At 44.0% G+C, this 14742-nt stretch overlaps 1 protein-coding gene across 1 annotated transcript; it reads left to right on the plus strand.

The window, feature by feature from the left end:
* Positions 1–3536: 3536 nt before the first annotated feature.
* Positions 3537–14705, plus strand: zbtb11 (zinc finger and BTB domain containing 11). Its single transcript, XM_028026975.1, has 10 exons — positions 3537–3846; positions 5347–5585; positions 5680–5911; positions 6452–7389; positions 7682–7984; positions 9351–9771; positions 10908–11025; positions 11120–11278; positions 13572–13747; positions 13929–14705. The coding sequence occupies exons 1-10, from the start codon at positions 3537–3539 to the stop codon at positions 14456–14458; spliced, it is 3426 nt and encodes a 1141-aa protein (XP_027882776.1). The 3' UTR covers positions 14459–14705.
* Positions 14706–14742: the final 37 nt, after the last annotated feature.

The raw sequence follows: 14742 nt of genomic DNA on the forward strand, positions 1-14742 counted from the left end.
AATCATTATCAGAGGGGAAGTAACACTTCAAAAAGGTGTTAAATATTTAACTTATGTAGAACAAAGAGGGTTTTTGTTACAGTGCAACAGAATCACATAAATTACGATTATAATTAAGAATATGACTCAGGTTAACCTGTACCAAATATTCTAAAGAGTGGAAGCTTAGGATTTTTTATTTTATGTTTGGAGACTATCGATGTCTATCAATACTTTTGTTTCCATTACAAATGTGTACAAAACTTTGTTGATATTCCGCTAATGTTGAAATAACATTGCATTAAATAACAAATATTGTTAAAACCACATGTGAATACCTTTTTGATAAGTCATAAACAAACATCCCGTTCCATCCTCTTTGTCGTTTCTGCCAGTAGTAACATCTGGTTGTTGATCGTGTGGCTTGTGTGATGCAAAAAAAGTGTTTCCAAAATTTGTTGTTCCAAAATAACATGCTTTAAGTTAAATAATCCTTAACAAACTTGAAGTATGTTTCTGATTAGTCTGGCCTCACGTGTGTTATAATTTTATATATTGAGTATGTTTATTTTTCACAAGGGATTCTCAATGAAAAGTATGCAAATTTTAGATCTATGTTCACAATTCAAGCTTTTGTGGAAGGTCTTAAGAAGGTCTTAGTTTGTCTATGTCTTGGGCCGTTTCTGGTTAGCCTACACCAATCACAGGTGACTTTTTAAGCATTCCCCAGCCAATGAGAAAAGGGCAGCCTTAACCAATCACTAAAGCTGCATTTAATCTTGGCCAGGGGTGTCAAACTCCAGTCCTGGAGGGCCACTGCCCTGCAACATTTAGATGTTTAGATGTGCCTCTGCTGTACCACACCTGAATAGAATAATTAGGTTATTAGCAAGACTCTGGAGAACTGATCTACACAAGGAGGAGGTAATTAAGCCATTTCATTCCAGTGTTTTGTACCTGTGGCACATCTAAAAACAGCAGGACAGCGGCCCTCGAAGACTGGAGTTTGACACCTGTGAGCTAAGCTAAAACAAACTTTTAAGGGTTGTGTCCACATCCGATGTACTTTCATACATGCAATCATGTTACATGTATGAGATATACATGTAAAAAAAGCCCAGCTTTACCTTCAAACAGTTTTACGATAATAAGCATTCCGTATTAAACCACAATGTGATTATTTGGGGATTATTTAAATCAAAATGAGATAAAAACAAAGGTTGACTGTCCTAATCTTCAATTTTGTCTAATAACAAAGTCCAATCCGGGTGCAGATGACTTTAAAGTGACAGAAGGATGCAACAAAAGTTTGGAATGTCAGAAAATCCTCATCATTTTAAGAGATTCATCCAACATATGCTTTCGCTTGTTTAAATAACGCAATCTAACAAATAAAATTTCTTCTGAAATGATCAGAAGAGCGGTCTTTGCAGTGCTTGAAAACGGCTTCATATTTAGCACATGAATGTCCAACAAACTTGTTTTTCCTCTTCCCTTCAGAGCCAGTGTCTGTCAGAGAAAGTTTGAATCTGTGTGGAGGCGCTGAAATGAGTGAGTGCTATCTGCTAAAGCCAGAGCATTCTGCAGCGCCTCCTTCAAGGTCAGGGGAAGAGGGATGAATGCGAATGCACAAAATACATTCAGGTTTATGGCTATAACATGGTAACTTGAACGATTTTCAACGCTTTATCCTGTTAAAGGGCAGAAACGAATTTTTATTGAAATCTAGATAATGGGGCGCAGTGAGGGGGAAGATCTTGGAAACACCTACAGCGTGAAAAGACTGCCACGTTTATTCTCTGCATAGACAGATGGTTTCACATCTCTTTATTGTAAAATCTCCACCCAAACCAGTCCAATTATTATGTGTGTGTATTCATTAGGTCTGCTAATAACTCAGCAAAGAGACTAGGCAAGCACTATATCACCATACTCACCTTTATCTGGCTGTAGCCTTGGTGATGAAGAGACTTGTTCCTTGTTCAGAGGGCAAGTAGTTTTGTCTCTTTGCCCCCTGAAACTCAAAAAACATTTGTTTTATTAACATTTGCATGACTCCATGCAAATGTTAATTAAACTTCTGTTTGTAAAATCATATTCCCAATAAATGTTTAAGTATTCAGCCTTTGTCGACAATGTTGATGACAGAAACTGAAAGATGATGAAACAAGACTCAAGTCTGAAGTCATCTGCTTTCACACTGAAAAACATCTTATTTGCATGTCCAGACAGTGAAGTGTCCCTCTTCCCCAAATGTTGTTCATGCTGTAAAAAAAAAAAGAAGAAATGATAAAGGCTGCCAAATACAGATGAAGTTGTATCAAATTTATGTTTTTATGTACTTTGACTGAATATGATTGTACTGAAAGGCAACCGGGTATGAAAAGCCTTTGTTCTATTAATGAAAAAAAACATGCAGCAAGCAAAATTAAAAAGGCTTTTTGCCTCTGAACCACCTTAGCTTGAAGCAAGTGTGAAAACCATTAATGGGCTGCTTGTTTTCTTGGTCTAGCCACCCATCTATAGGTTGAGGTTGGTGGTGACGGCACTTAAGGATTACCCTAACGCACCATTCATGCAAAAATTTCCATGGAAAATAAATTACACACGTGTTCTGTTGTTGGATTATGGAAATTTTAAAATGTGAAGCTCCTATTTAGTGAAAATATTTGAATATAGGACATGTCTATAATTTACTACCTACATAATGTCCTACATTCATTCTATCCATCCATCCATCCATTTTCTGTTCACCCTTGACCCTAATGGGGTCGGGAGGGTTGCTGGTGCCTATCTCCAGCTACGTTCCGGGCGAGAGGCGGGGTACACCCCGGACAGGTCGCCAGTCTGTCGCAGGGCAACACAGAGACATACAGGACAAACAACCATGCACACACACACTCACACCTAGGGAGAATTTTAGAGAAACCAATTGACCTGACAGTCACGTCTTTGGACTGTGGGAGGAAGCCGGAGTACCCGGAGAGAACCCACGCATGCACAGGGAGAACATGCAAACTCCATGCAGAAAGACCCCGGCCGGGAATCGAACCCAGGACCTTCTTGCTGCAAGGCAACAGTGCTACCAACTGCGCCACTGTGCAGCCCTCACATTCATTCTATGACTGAAAAATATGTTTTTATAGGAATTTTTGTATCCAGAAGTTAAAAGTTTTATTTATTTATTTTTTTCAAATTTAAAGACGAAAATGTAAGTAATAAAGGTCACAACCGTCCGGATGTTTTCTCCTTGAGAGGACAGTTGGCGCCCTCTTGTGGTGGATAAGGTTAATCGCTTACTTCCGCTTCTGACTACGCAAAATCCGGCTGTGCAGCAGCCATTTTGTCTGTTCGGGCAAGTCTACCCTGGCTGTTGCGAACTGCAGTTCCACCTTAGCAAACAAATTAAAATGTTGCTGTTTTGGCGTGTTTGTTTCACCTAAACTATACTCTAGGTCTATAATAAAAATCATACTTCTCTGCCGAGGACTGAGGAGGCCTCTCTAATTCAAGAAAAGACCGCATTTCAGCGGGGAAACACGCGGATAAGCCGAGCCATGTCGTGTGAAGAAAGCTACTTGGCTATCCTACGCTATCTGACAGATGAACGGGAACCTTATGCACCGGGGACCTCCGGTAATACCAAGAGAAAAATACGGAAAGCGGCGGCCTGCTACGTGGTGAGGAACGGGACTCTGTTTTACCAGCGGCGGCAGAAAGGCCAGAATGATTTCACCGAGCTGGAGGTGGTGCTGCAGGACTGCCGGAGGAGGGAACTTATCAACCAGGCGCACATTATAGAGGGAGGGGAGCACCTCAACCAGCAGCTCACCTGGGAAATTATCTCTCAGAAGTACTGGTGGAGAGGTAAGACCCCGGGGCGAGCCGTCCCCAGCAAACCGTCTGTCTTTATACCGAGGGGCTAATTTAGTCCATTTAAACGTTGTCAGAAACAAACGGAAACCAGTTAGCTGCTGACCCAAACACTCAGCTGCTCTCTGCTGCCAACTACCGGTGAACTGGCGAAAGGATCATTTCGCTGGATCAGAAATGTATGTTTTTAATTCCTCAGGGGCGTAGCCAAGGGGTGTCCGGGGTCACTAGGCTAGATTTTACACAACCAGTCCTGAAGCTCTTTAAAGCTTCTTTCACAAAACATTTCCATCTTCCTCTGGGCATTCATAAATCCAAAGAGGATACAGTGATGACAACACACGTCCACACAACTCTTAAAATCTACCCATCTTTTCCGCACAATAATTTCAGACAAAGTCCATGTAGACATCTTGTCTGTAGCAGAACGAAGGCTTTTAAATTTAAAACGTAAATTTCATTCTGCTTTTGGTCCAAAATGTTTTCTGAGTCTTGTTTATGTTTGTTAATCCTGCTGCTGGCTGGATTAATCACTAGTGATGTTGTGTGGGTTCTGATCCACAAAGCTGGATGTGAGCACGTTGCAGCCAGTTTGACATGCGTTTTGCATTTCAAATGCAAGAAATAAATAGGACTGAAACTAATAATTATTTTTTGTAATCTTTCTGTTGTTGTGACGATTAATTGGCTAAAAAAAAGGGTCACATTCTGCTGACTTTTGTTATTTAATCCCTTTTTATACAATATTCAAAATACAGTAAGAGATGCAAATAAATAAATAATTAAATTCCGTTTTAAAATAAAAAAAAGTAAAACATTTTATTGTCTAAAATGCAACTAAGTAGCTTTCTCAGTGAAAGCTTGATCATTTGTAGCAAAAGATGCATCAGCTAAAAAAAATAATCAACATCAACATGTGAAATATTCAGCACTTCTGTATGACTGATCATCAATAAAGTCTAGGGTCTGATCTGTTGATTATTTTAATCAGTTGGTTTAATTGATTAATAAATGGATAGCAAAAGGTGCTTAGTAGATTTTTTTTATACATAAAAAATACTTTAAAAAGTTGAAGCTAAAATTGGGCCTCTTGAACATTTTTATCTTGCGTGCAAAATGTATTTATTTTTGCACAGAGTTCGGCTTAATTACTGCTCTGAATATGTTCTTTTTTTTTTAGTCCAGTTAAAAAAAGTCATTAATTAGTCGACGCTTATTTAAATAATGGATTCATCACAATTAATCGTTTCAGCATTTCAAATACTGAAACTAATATACTAATATTACATCAGGTCGAAGCTGTCATGACCGACATGCGACTTTGTGTCACAAAAGTTACACAAACAATTAAGAGTGGATTCATTTAAGATTTTTCTTTTCTTTTTTCTACTATTATACAGTGCAGAAATCTAAAATATTTTGTTAACGGACGCGTCAATATGTTCATGCGCGATATAAACATAATGGTGCCTTCTTCTCCTCCTCCTCCTCCAGGGATCCTGAAGAACGTGAAAGACCACATCAGAGAATGCGCCCAGTGTCAGAGCAAGCGCAGCGCGGACGACGGCTCTGGGCCGCGGCCGTTCTCAAGGCAAGGGAGGCGGAAGTTCGGGCCCCTGGAGGACGAGGACGACGACGAGGAGGAGGACGGAGAGGACATTTTGTTCTCGGCAGACCTGTCCTCCCAGAGACCCAAGTTAGCCAAGGGGACGACTAAACACGAAGTGGTTTACGTACGTGGCCGCGGCTGTGTGTGTCAGAAACGCGAGTCTGTGGCGCTTCCAGCCGCTTTTCAGCAGTTTGCTCTGCAATCGTTTTTGTTTTCAGGTGAACAGCAAAGGAGAGGTGAACCAGTTCCTGCCCAAACACAGCCAGACCATGCTGGACAAACTGAACCAGCAGCGCATCAGCAACCAGTTCTGTGACATCACCCTGCTGATCGAAGGGGAGGAGCACCGCGCCCACAAGGCCGTGTTGGCCGCCTGCAGCGAGTACTTCAACGAGCTCTTCTTCGAGAAGGGCGCCGTGACGACGCACGAGGCCGTGGTGGACCTGTCTGGTGAGCGCTCTGCTGCTCTCGCCCACATTACACACATACACACACCCACACACACATACAATGAGAGTAGTAGTGGGATGGGATTTCAGTGTTTTCCTGTTCTTAGTAGGAAAAGTGTGATGAAACACATACTTTATCCCTTTTTCTGAATGTTGTTTCCATCCTTCATTTTTTCATGTCTTCCTGTCTTTCCTTTCTATCTCCTTATTTCACATTCCCTCCCTCCCTCCCTCCCTCCCTCCCTCCCTCCCTCCCTCCCTCCCTCCCTCCCTGCCTGCCTGCCTCCCTCCCTGTTTGTCGCTCCATTCTTCCTTTTTTCCACTTATTCTTCTTTCCTTCCTTTTTTTCCACACATGTCCTTCCTTCATTCCTTCCTTTGTTGCCTCACCCACTTTATAAACTTCCACCCTAAATTTATAGTTCATACTTTTAACTCTGGTAAGTTTCTGTGGAAATGTCTGCAAAGCAATTAAACTCTCCCTCTCTCTCATTCTCACACTTTCTTTCTCTCTCTCTTTCACTCTATCTCTCTCTCTACAGGTTTCGCTAAGTCCAGCTTCCTCCCCCTGCTGGACTTTGCATACACCTCTGTGCTGACCTTTAACTTCTGCGTGATGGCCGACATCGCCAACCTCGCCCGGCACCTGCTGATGACGGAGGTGCTGCAGATATGCGAGTCGGTGCACAAGCAGGTGGAGGAGCAGAAGCTGACGGTGTACCAGAAAGGAGACGTGCACACGGTGGTGGCGGGCGCCCTGGCCACCGACGACGCCAAGGTGGAGCCGGACGCCTACATGGTGACCATAGAGGATGACGGCAGCACCGTGGTAACGCACGGCGCCTGCATCCAGCAGCCGGTGACGGTCCTGACCCACGCGGTGGCGGGAGACGGCGTAGAGGCCGGGCAGAGCGAGACCGTGGCGCTGATCGCTCACGGCGGGGAAGGGGAGCACGGCGACACCCTCACGCTCATATCGGGATGCGGCGAAGGACTGGAAGGCGAGACCATGACGGTGGTGACGCACAGCGGCCAGGCAGGGGCCAGCGAGTCGCTCGCCGTGGTGTCGGCCTGCCTGGCCATGGAGCAGCCGCAGGTGGTCGACGCCGGCGCCTTCGTCCTAGACGTGGACGCCGACAGACACGCCCCCTCAGAGGAAGTGGTGCTGGAGTCAGAGGCGGCCGCTCCAACCGAGGCTCAGAAAGAAGAGACACTTCCCGTCCCTCAGAAACGCAAGCGGGGCCGTCCGCCCAAGGTGAAGCGGGAGGTGGAGGTGGAGGTGGAGGGATGGATACCGCCGGAGGAGGATCCCGCAGAGGAAGAGCACGGCGACAAGCAGGAGGCGACCCCGGATGACCTCAGCGGCAGACGACTGCGGCAGCGCTACATGGCCGAGGGCGGCTACGCCCGGCTACACATGGGCCTGGAAGAGGAAGAGGAGGTCAAGAGTGTAACTCCGCCCCCTGCCACGCCCCCAAAGGTACAGCTGCTGGTTTAGTCCAAGTTGTTTGACGGCCTGGGCGATATGGACTTAAAGCTTTATCTTAATATTTTGTGGTACCATTATGATAAGGATAAGTGATAAAAAAAACTACTAATTATTTCTTTTTTAGCTCACTGTACGTCTGTAGCAACCATTACCTCACTAACACAAAAACATCCCCATTAATAAAGTTCCTTGGGACGCCTGGCACATGAAAGAAAATGTGATTATTTTCACAAAACGGCACCCAGTGACTGTTTTCCATTTTGAAAAAAACGTCACGTCACAGGTGGGTCCGAGGAAGAGAGGGAGGCCACCAAAGAGGCCGGTGGAGCCTGAGTTTGAGGGCGAGCCGGAAGCCGTCGTGGAGGAGAGCGCCGCGGAGAGCGTGACGGGCGGAGAGCTGCGACCTGACGAGGTGGCAGCAAAGGCGGTGGAGCCAGAGGCGGAGGCCAAGCAGCAAGACGGTGCACCGCAGAACGCCGGGAGCGAAGAGCACACCTGCTCCGAGTGCGGCATGTCCTTCCAGAGGCGCTACTCTCTCATCATGCACACGCTGAAACACGAGAAGGCCCGCGCTTACAAGTGCAGCGTGAGTGTTGATGAGAACAGATCCATCTCAGTAGATCAGAGATTGTTGATCGCAAACAGAGGGACTTATTTTTGTTTATTTTAGATGATTATGTCTTTCAGATAATAAGTCTAAATGAACAGAGCCCAGGTTGCTCTGTTTGTTTGCATTGTTGGTCCTGCTGTCCCTCAATAAATCAAAGAGTCAGTAGACAGTCAGCCAAGTACAGGGATTTGGGCTGAAACCATTAATAGGATTAACTGATGAATCGATTATGGAGATAATTGGAGTTTGTAGACTCAAAAAGTCAATTTGCTTAAAAACACAACACACTGTTCTTTTTTGTACACAATGGTACAAAAAATAATGTACAATTTGTATTTAAGATAAAAAAACCTTTTCCTCGTCTGTAAACATGTTCTATTCAAAACTTCTTATTTTGTAGCTGCAGATTAATTCTTACTACAAATTAGGGCTGTTGTAAAAGAATATTTTAGTAATCGAGTACGCTATAGATTATTTTTATAGTTAGTTGAGTAATCAGATCTCTCTCTCACTCTCTCTCTCTTCCTACTGTTCGCTCTGAAACGGCAGAGAAGCTGTCACACTCCAAGCATCGCGGCAGACAATTTAACGATGCTTATTGCATTGTTAAATGCAACATTTCATGTCATGCTGCTAGCACTTAGCAACAACTCATAGACGGAAGTGAGACAATTAACAATTAACGACCCGGCCAGAACACGGTGCACTACGTCATAAAACATAGTTTAATGAAGCTTCGAGGTACATTTTCCTCCAGGAATTTTCATAATCGCGGGACTCGAATCATTGGAGGAATCGTTTCAGCCCTACTACAAATTGTCAAGCAGTCGCTAATGCTATTGCATTTTAGGCAGTAAAATGAATTGGATTATTTATTTGTACCTGTATGCATTTTTATTAAATGAAAAATCTGCAGATATTTTTTTATCCTATTAATCGATTAATTGTTAGAATAATCGATTACTGTGGTTTAATGATTATTGAAGTATATATTTGTATTATTACTACTTTTTTCTTTATGGGTAATTTTTGTATATTTGCATTTTTTTCATCTAAATTTCATCAGAGTTTTAGTAAAATAATCATCAAAGCAGAACCTGGTCCTCCCGGCTTACTTCAGAATCCTTCCAAAGCACCACTTGTCCCAATTTCTGTTTTCCTTTCACTTAACTTTCCGAATACATATTTGGATACAGAGGTCTGAAAAAAAAAATCTGCATTTTTATTTATTGTGCTTCTCAATACAGCTTTTTTATTTATGTTTTTTTTTTTTTTTTTTTTTTACATTTTCTTGCATTTATACAAGATCTTGTGGGTTTTTTTTGTTGTTGTTGTTCTCCAGCTCTGCAGTAAGGAGTTCCAGTACGCCGCCTCGCTCCAGGCTCACCTGGCCCGACACAAGCAGCAGAGAAGCCAGCGGGCGTCGTCCGTCCCCAAGGCCATGGCAGAGCTGGGCCCCGCGGAGCGAGCAGAGAGCGAGCTGGACGACAAGGCGGTGGCGGCGGCGTACACCCGCCGGGAGTTTGTGTGCGACATCTGCGGGAAGACGCTGCCGAAGCTGTACTCGCTGCGGATCCACATGCTGACCCACACGGGCGTGCGGCCGCACACCTGCAAGGTGTGCGGCAAGACGTTCGCCCACAAGCACAGCCTGAAGATGCACCGCGTGCTGCACGACGTCACCAAGCAGTTCCAGTGCGAGTACTGCAAGAAGACGTTCGTCAGCAAGAGGAGCATGGAGGAGCACACCAGCCTGCACACAGGTCACACACACACACACAGTGTGGTTGTTAAAAAACTCTCTCCTCTGGGTGGGTTTAATCTGTGCTGGTCGCTCACACCTCACCACTGGATTGGTTTGAGTCATCAGTGTCACCCAAGGAACACTAGGAAGTATTAGGAAGTATTTACCCACAACCCGGATCAGATCACCATCATTTCTACATTCCTCACTAAACTAAACTAAAAGAAACAAATTGAGCCTCAACGTCTTCCTCTGGTTTATTCCTCTTCTTTTGAAACTACTTTAATAAAATCATCTGAAAATGGCACCAACAGAGCTGTTACCCGACATTAAACTGTCGTGCCGTATCTGAAACATCACACATGAAAACCTAAACTGCATTAATTAAAGGGGCGGCGTTATGCAGAATCTACTTTTTTGAGCTTTACATCATGTTATGTAGTCATTCCTTCATCATAAACAAAGTGTTGGAGTGTTGCTTTGATTCTTTCATGCATCTTTGAGAAATCCTTTAATCTCAGTTCAGTTGTGTAAAACACCTGGATGGGCCTAGCCCCAAGTTTCCGACATTCCACAACTAAAACCTCACTCAGCTCCTTCAGACTAGCTAGCAGCAATTAGCAAACACCTGGTGGAAGTGAGCATCTGCTGAGCTCATTATAGGAGCTGAATGTTCTCAACGTTGTTAAAGGAGAACAAAGGAGCCATGTTTTTACCACAATAATTATTGAAACAATTTACCATCAGGTTTCCACAAGCCTGAACTAATAATGCTTTCAGCTTAACCTTTTATTTTCCTCTGCTTCACTTGGCTTGGTTTTTCAAAATAAAGTACATTTTAATATATATTTAAAACTCTATAGGTTCACTCTGAAGGTGCTGTGCCTCTTTTATTTCACCGTGTCGGTGCGTCGCCATCACAGAGGAAACCATGAAAAGCTCAGCTCAAATTTCCCATTTTTAAAATCCTCTCCTCTCCTCTCCTCTTCTCTCCTCTCCTCTCCTCTCCTCTTCTCTCCTCTCCTCTCCTCTCCTCTCCTCTCCTCTCCTCTCCTCTCCTCTCCTCTCCTCTCCTCTCCTCTCCTCTCCTCTCCTCTCCTCTCCTCTCCTCTCCTCTCCTCCCCTCCTGCCCTCCCCTCCAAATTAAATCCACAGGTGAGTCAAAGTACCTGTGCAACACCTGCGGCGCCACCTTCCACCGAGCCTCGGCTCTGAGCAAGCACTTGAAGAAGCACCAGCCCAGACCAGAAGTGCGTCCGTTCTCTTGTTCTCAGTGAGTGACCCGGCTGCCGTTGGCCCCTGTGACCCAAACACAGACGAGACAAAAACCATCCACTGACTCACTCTCTCCCTCCCTCCGCCCGCAGCTGTGAGAAGAGTTTCTACGAAGCGAAGGATCTCCAGCAGCACATGAACAAGCACATGGGCCTGAAACCCTTCCAGTGCCAGGTGTGTGGGAAGTGCTACAGCTGGAAGAAGGACTGGTACTCGCACGTCAAGTCCCACAGCGTGTCGGAGCCCTTCAAGTGAGGAAACACACACCGATTCCTCCTGATGGCCACACTGCCTGGCAGGAGCATTTTGAATGTTTTATTTAACAGAATTGACAAAATAGAAGGAAAATGATGCAAAACCCTTCACAAAAAGTTTAGCTTAGCCTCCTTTACTTTCATAGCTGTGAAATAACCCAAAACCCGCCTCACTCCTTGCTCAGTCTTCACAGAGTTAAAGGCATTTCTACTAGGCGTTTAAGGAAATCTGTGATTTATTGGCACCGATCGGTAAGTTTGGGATACGCCGATCTTATCTACCTCAGTAAAGGCGTAAAAGTCAAGTCAGTCGTCTTCTGCTCTGCAGTGAGAGGCTTGACTCTTAGCTCCGCCCACCAGGTCATGTTTGCAGTTAACAAGAGTCGCCCCACTGTTGCCAACTCAGCGGCTTTTCAGTTGAATTGGTTACCGGCCAGAAAACTGCAGTCAGTTCACCGCTGGTTCAGTTTACAGTAACAGAAATCCGCCTGAAATCCTTCAAAATGTTTAGTTTATGTTTGGCGTTTGGAAAGTGTTTGATATTCAAAATGCATAGTTTTGTAGTTAAGAGCAATCTAACGCTTGAAAGAGTTATTAACAGTTAAAGCAGATAGTTTCAGAGACAAAAGTTACAACAAATACCCTTCTATCCTAACTTTAAAAAAATCTTCTTGCCAAGTTTTCCTGGCATTTAATGAATTTAAATAATTTTGATACTTCTAATTGACCTAAAATAAGAGACGTGTGAGAATTTAACTCCAGACGCAAGAAGAAAAATGTCATGAATATTTAACTCTGAGCTAATAGTATTAATATTGATAATTGAAATAAAGATTATTTTATATTTTAAATATTAGTTATTGAAATTTGGGATTTATTTTGTTAAATAGATGTATTTCAGGTTTGCGAGAGAGAATGTAAAAAAACCCACCATTAGACACTATTAATAAACATTAATAAATGACCCATATCGTAGTGAATTGATCTTTAGTTCATTTATTTTCCTCTCCTAACTTCAAATACCTCGTAGAGCCACCAGAGGGAGCCATTTCTAACTCCTGACAGGCAGCGCAGTGAAAAACTGCATTTTGGCTTCTTTCAGCCCAATAAAGAATTTCCTTCAATGTATAAAAACATTGATGTTGCCGTTTTACTCTTGTAATTGTTTATTTGTTTATGTTATTTTTAGGATAATCTAATCTGCTGTTTTATCATGATGGGATCTAATTCTCTCTAGATGCCGTTTCCAGGCAAAGCGTTCGACTTGTTCCTCTGATTTCAGGGTAAACAAAGTGATTCGGTTCGATTTGGTGCAACAAGGAAAAGCAAAGCGGCCGAGTGAACAGCTCTCATCTCACTGGTGTGTTTTTATTGAGCCTGACTTGCAGCTTCCTGAAGCAACGAGGCTGAGAGCAACAGTGGGGAAAACTCCGTCATTAACTGAGCAATAAGATACTGAAGGTTACCTTTGAAATATGTTTCTCTTCTAACATAAATGACAGGAAGAGTTAAAAACTATTAACTCATTATTTTCATCATCTTTAAATGTTTGATTGTGCAGCAGCCGTGCGCCACACGCATCACTTGCCAACAAGCAGCTGATTGCGAGGCATCAATGGAATCACTTCATCTTGGCGTTATCTGCTGTTAAAACAGAAATGATTTTGTTTGTTTTCCAAGTCTGGAAAATTGGGAGCCAATGAAAAGAAATGTACAAGGATGAAAACTTTGTTAGGGGGATATGGCTGAAAAAATAAAGTATCAGATTCTTTTCTTTTTTTAAAAATCAAATCCAAATTATACAACAATGTTTTAGGGGCATTGTAGATATATATATATATATGTATATACAGAAAATTTCTGTTTAAAAATTTCCAACTTTTTAAACTCAGAAATTTTCAAGATTTTCTTTAGAAGATTTCTGAGATTTAAACCTGCTTAGCTTGCTGACATCACTCTGAACTATGGAAAATTGAACTATGCAAAAATGAAGTTTTCAGAAACATTAATCAATTGAATCAATTTCTCGCCTAGCCATACTTTCAGTCCAAGTACGCTGAAACGTTGTTTTAGTCTCAAACGTTTAGTTCCTACTCCCAGCCTGTTCCACTCTCACACCAACACATAGTGTCTCCACCTTTAGAACGGTCCAGTCAAAGTCCAGACCTAATCTCAGCAGTAATGTGGGGGCGCTCTCTGTCCGAGCCGACCAAGCACAGAGGCCGTGTTCTGAGAAGTCTGCAGGTCTCTGCTGATTGGCCGGCTGCAGTGAGCGTGTCCGTGTCCTCAGGTGTAACGTGTGCGGGAAGGAGTTCTTCGAGAAGGCCCTGTTCAGGAGACACGTGAAGAAAGCCACGCACGGCAAGAAGGGTCGGGTGAAGCAGAACCTGGAGCGGGAGTGTCAGCAGTGTGGCAGGAAGTTCACTCAGCTCAGAGAGTACCGGCGCCACATCAACAACCACCAGGGTGAGCTGGCACAAACATGTTTCAGAGGACTTTTGGTCTGGTTTCTTTAGGAGCTTATTTCAAGATATTTCCAGTCCAAACTGGATCTTAATTATTTGGCAACATTTTCTGTTTTTGCAGTGGGACGAAGAACATGTTAAGTGTTCTATATTCTTACTCTTTATTTGTTTAATTTTTCTAGGAGTGAAGCCGTTTGAATGTCTGACCTGCGGCGTGGCCTGGGCTGACGCCCGCTCTCTCAAACGCCACGTCCGGACTCACACGGGCGAGCGGCCGTACGTGTGCCCGATGTGCCAGGAGGCGCACATCGACGCGCGCACGCTGCGCAAGCACATGGCCAAGTACCATGTGGACAGCCTTCCGGGGAAGATCATGCTGGAGAAGGACACCCTGCAGTTCCACAACCAGGGCACCCAGGTGGAGCACGCCGTCAGCATCCTGGCCTCCGACCTGCCGCCCGAGCTCAGGCCCGCCCACCCGACCGCCGCCGAGGAGCTGGAGACGGTGCTGATCACCGAGGAGACGGTGGAGGCCGTGGAGGCGGTGCAGGCCGCCAACGAAGGCTCGATGGCGACGCTGTCGGATCAGGGCATCATGCAGGTGGTGAACTACGTCCTGGCCCAGCAGGCCATGTCCGGGGTCAAGGAGGAGGCGTCGGAGGAGATTCACACCATGGAGGTGGAGGTGGCTCACGTAGCGGAGGTGGAGTAACGCTTCACCGAGCCAGGTTCTGGACTCGACTACAAACTTGAGCAGGTGTTTGTTCAGTTTGTATGACGTGTAAAAAAACCAATGAGATTCTGTTTAAAACAGAGATGCCTATTTTTCTGTGACTGTACATTAATGTAAAGTAATCTGTGTGTGCGACTTTGTGTGTTTTCTGTAAATGGCCTAACTCAAGCAAAACATGATCAGACAGCATAACCTGTATGAATCAGATTCTCAGGATAAATAAAAGAAAAAAAAGTTTTTTTTTGTTTTTTAAATCCGAACCT

This window comes from Xiphophorus couchianus, chromosome 9, assembly GCF_001444195.1.
Source record: "Xiphophorus couchianus chromosome 9, X_couchianus-1.0, whole genome shotgun sequence".
NCBI classification, from domain to species: Eukaryota; Metazoa; Chordata; class Actinopteri; order Cyprinodontiformes; family Poeciliidae; genus Xiphophorus; species Xiphophorus couchianus.